The sequence below is a fragment of the Xyrauchen texanus genome, chromosome 16 (assembly GCF_025860055.1).
Source record: "Xyrauchen texanus isolate HMW12.3.18 chromosome 16, RBS_HiC_50CHRs, whole genome shotgun sequence".
NCBI classification, from domain to species: domain Eukaryota; kingdom Metazoa; phylum Chordata; class Actinopteri; order Cypriniformes; family Catostomidae; genus Xyrauchen; species Xyrauchen texanus.
In genome coordinates this window covers 24,532,940-24,538,466 of record NC_068291.1, presented here as the reverse complement: position 1 = coordinate 24,538,466, position 5,527 = coordinate 24,532,940, and the positions used below count along the sequence as shown (strand labels likewise).

General features: G+C 36.5%; 1 protein-coding gene across 1 annotated transcript; it reads right to left on the bottom strand.

Annotated features, from left to right (window-relative positions):
* Window positions 1–342: 342 nt before the first annotated feature.
* Window positions 343–1,904, bottom strand: LOC127656870 (5-hydroxytryptamine receptor 1D-like). Its single transcript, XM_052145394.1, has one exon. The coding sequence runs from the start codon at window positions 1,817–1,819 to the stop codon at window positions 683–685; it is 1,137 nt and encodes a 378-aa protein (XP_052001354.1). The 5' UTR covers window positions 1,820–1,904; the 3' UTR covers window positions 343–682.
* Window positions 1,905–5,527: the final 3,623 nt, after the last annotated feature.

Below are 5,527 nucleotides of genomic sequence, written 5' to 3'. Positions count from 1 at the left end.
GACCATGCTGAAATAAGCCTTTTACTCTGGTGTATGATAATAAACCTCATCCCAACGCTAACATAAAATATAGGAGGGAATTGCTAACAAACCTCTTTACATATGCCACACACACACACACACACACACACACACACACACACACACACACACACACAACAAACTAAATTAGAGCTGTTTTTATGTTATGTCATTAATTAAAAAGAAATATTTAGGGAGTCTAAGCTAATGTCCATGAACTCTCAGCACTGTCCTCACTGTCCATGTACTGTGTTTATTGTTCATATTGGAACAGAAACCATAAAGTCTGTCTTTAATTGTAATTTCAATTTCTTTCTGGTTAGTCAGGTAGTTTATAGACAGCTATTGTTTACAGAGACAGTACAATGTCACTCTCTAGAGAAGGAATCAGATTCTTAGCATGCATTCATAAACTACAAGAAAGCATCAACAATATGTTACATTATTTTACAAGCTGTCTTATGAGATTCTATTAAACAGTAATATACAGTGACCAGACAATATGGGTGTGTTGAGGAGTTCACTGAAAACAAATGCAGGGATGTTAGTTAAAGTCCTCCTCGGCTGACACACAACAAAATTTGCACAATATTTTGAGGAGAAATCAGCTAATTAAGTCATGAAGATGTCAAAACACTGTGAGTGGATTTGCCATATTCTCTTAGTAACATCTTTTGAACTTAGTGAGTTTGTGGAAGGCTTGTTTGAAGTCATCATTGAAGGCAGTGTAGATTACTGGATTGATGAGGGAGTTCAGGTACCCCAGCCAGGTGAACACGTCAAAGAGCAAAGGGTGGAACAAGCAGTCTTTACAGATCCCCATCACCAGCGTAACCACGAAGAATGGAAGCCAGCACATGATAAATGCACCCAGGATAATCCCAAGAGTTTTGGTGGCCTTTTTCTCCCGAGCGGCACAAAGACGCTTTCTTTCCAGAACACTATCAGCTAGCTTCACTTTCACACTGTTCGTAAAAAGAGGAGACCCTCCTCCTCCTCCACCTCCAGGATGAAGATGTCCTTCCTGATTAGAGGTGGAGTTTAGTGAGCAAAGTGAAGAACCTGTTGAGTTCTGGATGAGCTGAGCGGCAGTGAAGCGTTTTCCAGTCGTTGCTGGCGTTTTGAAGATCCTGGAACGAGCCGCCACGTAGATTCGGCCATAAAGAATGATCAAGAGGACCGTCGGGACATAAAAGGCGCCAAAAGTGGAATATAGCGTATAGGAGATCTGGTCAGTGTTGACTATGCATTCCTTAAGCTCCTCATGAGCCTTGGCCTGCCTCCAGAAGAGAGGTGGCATGGAGATAGAGATAGATATCACCCACACAACACCGATCATCAGTCCTGCTCTGCGCATGGTACGTCGCTTTGAATACTCCAAGGCATCAGTTATGGCCCAATATCGGTCTAATGCGATAACGCAAAGGTGCAGGATCGAAGCTGTACAGAAAGTTATGTCAGATGAGAGCCAAATATCGCATAATATCTGGCCCAGTGTCCAAGTCTTACTGACCGTATATACAATGCTGATTGGCATGACTAAAATGGACACCAACATGTCTGTTACTGCAAGAGACCCGATCAGGAAGTTGGCGGGCGTGTGCAGCTTGCGTGTGAGAAAGATGGTGGCGATCACGAAAGCATTGGACAAAGCAGTGGCTAAAGTGACGATCGCTAGCATTGCTGAGAGGGAGATCTGAAGGCCAAGGAGCGTGGCGTCATCCCAGGATGCCAAGGTTGTGGGAATGACTGTAGCATTGATGAGGGAAAACTCATCTGTACTGTTGACCTGATCCATATTGCATAGTTCACTTTAAAAGTTATAAACGAGTGCTCTATCAGCAGTTCCTCTCATCTTTGCATGATTCTGTTGGAATGAACGCTCAGTTATTCCATGAAAACTGTCTTGCAACAAAAGAGTTAATTAGTTTGGGAGTAGATAGTGATGGTGCTTTTATTCCACTCCTTGAACTGTTTATGATTAATTTTTTATTTGTGTGTAATATTCAGACACACAGAAAGTTAAATGCCACAGAACACTATAACTCTTGAGTTGTAAAATATATATATATATATATATTATTTTAGCCCTTAAATCAGTGACTTATTGGCCTTATCCCCTACTTAGTCTACCATATGAACAGGATATCTACAATTTCTGCACATTTGAAGACTTGTTGGAAGACATTTTTATATATTCTTCTGTGTTTCAGACTATTGAATCAGAATATTCCTTTATACCCTGAAGTTCCATTGGTGGCTGCAACAGTTTGATGACATAAAGGGTAGCTGTAAATGTCCTGGGTTGTGAATATTGTCCACAGGAAGGTGTTAGTCAAGGTGAAATGTGCCAAGCTTGGAACCAGAAACTGAGTGTGGTTCTGTTGATACAGTTCTGCTTAAGGTAAACTCAATCCAAGTGGAGTTCTGGAAAAGAGAGAAAGAGAGAGAGAATAAAGTGTGAGACTGTTAGAGAGCACTTTGTGATTCTTTATGTTCTTCTGGATCTCGACAAATTCAGATGCTGATAACTCTTTAAATTGCACCTGTGGAAATGTGCAGAGAAGCTCTGCAAAGAAAGCATTTTAATAAAATGCAAATTAGGTTCTCGACACTCTCATTAGCTGAGAGCACAAAACACATATTCACACAAACACACACACTTATTTTCATTAAGATTACAAACTAAGCAAAAGCTCTTGGTCCTGCCTCACCTTACATTCATTAATGAACATGTATAAATTATTGGTTATCGCTATAAGACAGTGTGTGTTAAATGGTCATGAATCTAGAAACTCAATGTACTTTTTTATGTATGTTTTTTTTATATTTAAATTAGCCTGCAATATTGAGAACATAACTATAGTCACTATAGTTATTGTATAATAGCAGCAAATCTCAGCAATATAACATGAGCAAGAGTGACATTATATTGGCTAAATCAACACAGCTGCGATTTTGCTGCAGGTAATCAGTACAACAGCGCAAATGCATGTATGATATTTATTTTATACAAGAAGAATCAACAAGAAGTTAATTTTAATAACTTACATTTTAGACACAATCTGGCCTGTTATTTTGTCTATTTATGCCTTGTTAAGGCAGAAGTATAAACAAGCTTAAGGGGGGAAAAAAGTCACATTGGAAAAGAAATACACATTTTTCTTACACTGTGTATTGAGACATATATTTTTTGAATGTGTGAAAGTGAATGAGATTTGAGAATGAGGAAGTCTTCCACACCTCCCTTACAATACCTCTGTGCCCCTGAACCACTGCAATAGGAGACTATGTTGATTTAAATACCTGGTGATGTAGCTTTTGTCCTTTAACGGAAAGAAGGCATTTTGATAATATTAAAGTGAGGAATTGGAATTTTGTTTTTCATCCTGTTGAATGTTGGAACACTGCTTGTATTGTAGATTAGAGGAACTGTTGTACAAATAGCTACAGTATAATAGCAATGCTTTAAAAGCTTGAAAATGTTCAAAATTAAGTCTGATTTTGCAGATTTTTTTCTTGCATTCCCTAACCCTCCAGAATAAACATCCACTGTAAACTGCACCAATAAAGAAATTTAAGCTCCATCTTTAAATTGTAAATGAAATGCATCACTTTCATCATACCTTTTTTATTAAAAATTAAAATTATTTTGATCTCTGTTAACGGGTTTCTTTCTCCTTGGCTATAGTTTTCAGGCTCATGTTTTGATTGATGAGTATCTGGAGTATTGTGCCTCGGGGGGTACCTGTCGCAACAGAGCTGCCATTTCCTATGTCTGACTAACAACGTACTGTGACACCTCCAAGTGTTCTTGTTCCGGCCTTATGGGAAAAAGAAACCGAATCACACAGCTCTCTTGACTGCCGTTAGGTCACGTCATCTGCCAAAATTAACAATCCCCAGTGTGTGCTGTAGAGCATTCTGATATTTACATTTCTTCAACTGTGTTTGCCTAATTACATACAGTAAGAGCTTGCGTTTACGGATGTGCATATCTGAATATTTATAGAAAAACCTCTTGCAAGTCATATAAAATGTCATACCTCCGTACATGTCAAACAAGATGAAAATAATAATAATAATTGTGGTGGAATTTGTATTCTGTGTGATGCTGTTAAGGATCAAGCATTCAGATATGAATTGAAATTCTCCAAAATAATTAATGTACACTGACCTTCATGTATAAAACATGCTATTTTCGTAATATAATTGAAAGCATAGGCATAAATTCCAATTGGACAGATTCAACAGGTTTTTGGTATGTGGTGTACATATTAGCTAGGATGAATGCACAGAATGTCAACAATGACACTGCAGGATGTGCAGGTTCAAACTCTTCAACAATTAATAGGCCTCCACATCCATTATGCCTTCTTAGTTATGCTTGTAAGTGACAGGTGAATAAAAATCATGGAAGGGTTATTATAGTTTAGAATTTCTATTTTTACTTCTGTATCACTTTCGTTCGCTTTTACTCCATCACTTAATTTTTTTTCAGTGTTTTCTAGTTTTAGTTTAGTTAGAGACGTTATAGAATAAGCCGGGTTACCGGTATATTTATGATTTGGAGAAATTGTAAAGCTGAATATGGCGGCTCTAGGAATAAAAGTTCTGTCTTACAGTTAAAATATCCTATCACTATTTTGATAGAGGCATCGCTGTCAGTTTTCATCAAGTATGCGCATTCATATTAGCTGTATCAAATTGAGATTTTTAACATGATCTAAAGAACCAAAGTTTACGATATTATTGTTTTCAGATTTCATTTCTTATTTGAAATAAAAGAGCTGTAGAAAATAGAAAACAGCATCCTGTAGAATGTCTGGAGTTGTTATGAACATTCTCGCTGAGTGACTTGAACTGTAAAGTTGTCATTACTGGAAATATCAAGTTGTCTTAATTAAGTATTACTTGAAATGTTGGGTTTTGTGCTCATAAATCAAATTTTAAGTTAATTTAACTTATTTATCTTAAAAATCAATAGACTTAAGATTTTAAGTGTTAATAACAAAAAATGTCAGTACAAAATTGAGGCTATGATGAATACCCATAATGCTTTGCACTTGAATTATTGAATTATGTTTCTTTGGTCAAAGGGAAGTTATTGGGCATCTAAATAATTTTAATTTAGAATTTATAGATGTTTTAGCTATTTTGTAGTATTATTTTTTGTTGCTGAAAATAGTTGTTTTGTGTGATGTCAACATTAGGGTGATCAGTGTCCTATTTGGTCAAGTTGGACACTGTTGACTCTAGTTTTGTTTGTGCATGTGCAGTTAAAGTGCAGGTATATAAGCTTTTTTTGGAGAATTAAGTTTATTTCATGACTGACCTAGAATCAGTTTATTTGACATTTTTATTTGAGCTGTGCTATTGTTTGATCTAAAATTGAATCAATTCAATTAAATGTATTAATAATAGTAGAATCAACAATATTTAAATAAGTTAAGTCTACTTGCGTCTAGTTACATTAACCCAAAGAGTTAAGTTAATTCTATATGAA

Coding starts and splice junctions, on each gene's coding strand:
- LOC127656870 (XM_052145394.1), bottom strand. CDS start 1,819: ATGGATCAGGTCAACAGTACAGATGAGTTTTCCCTCATCAATGCTACA.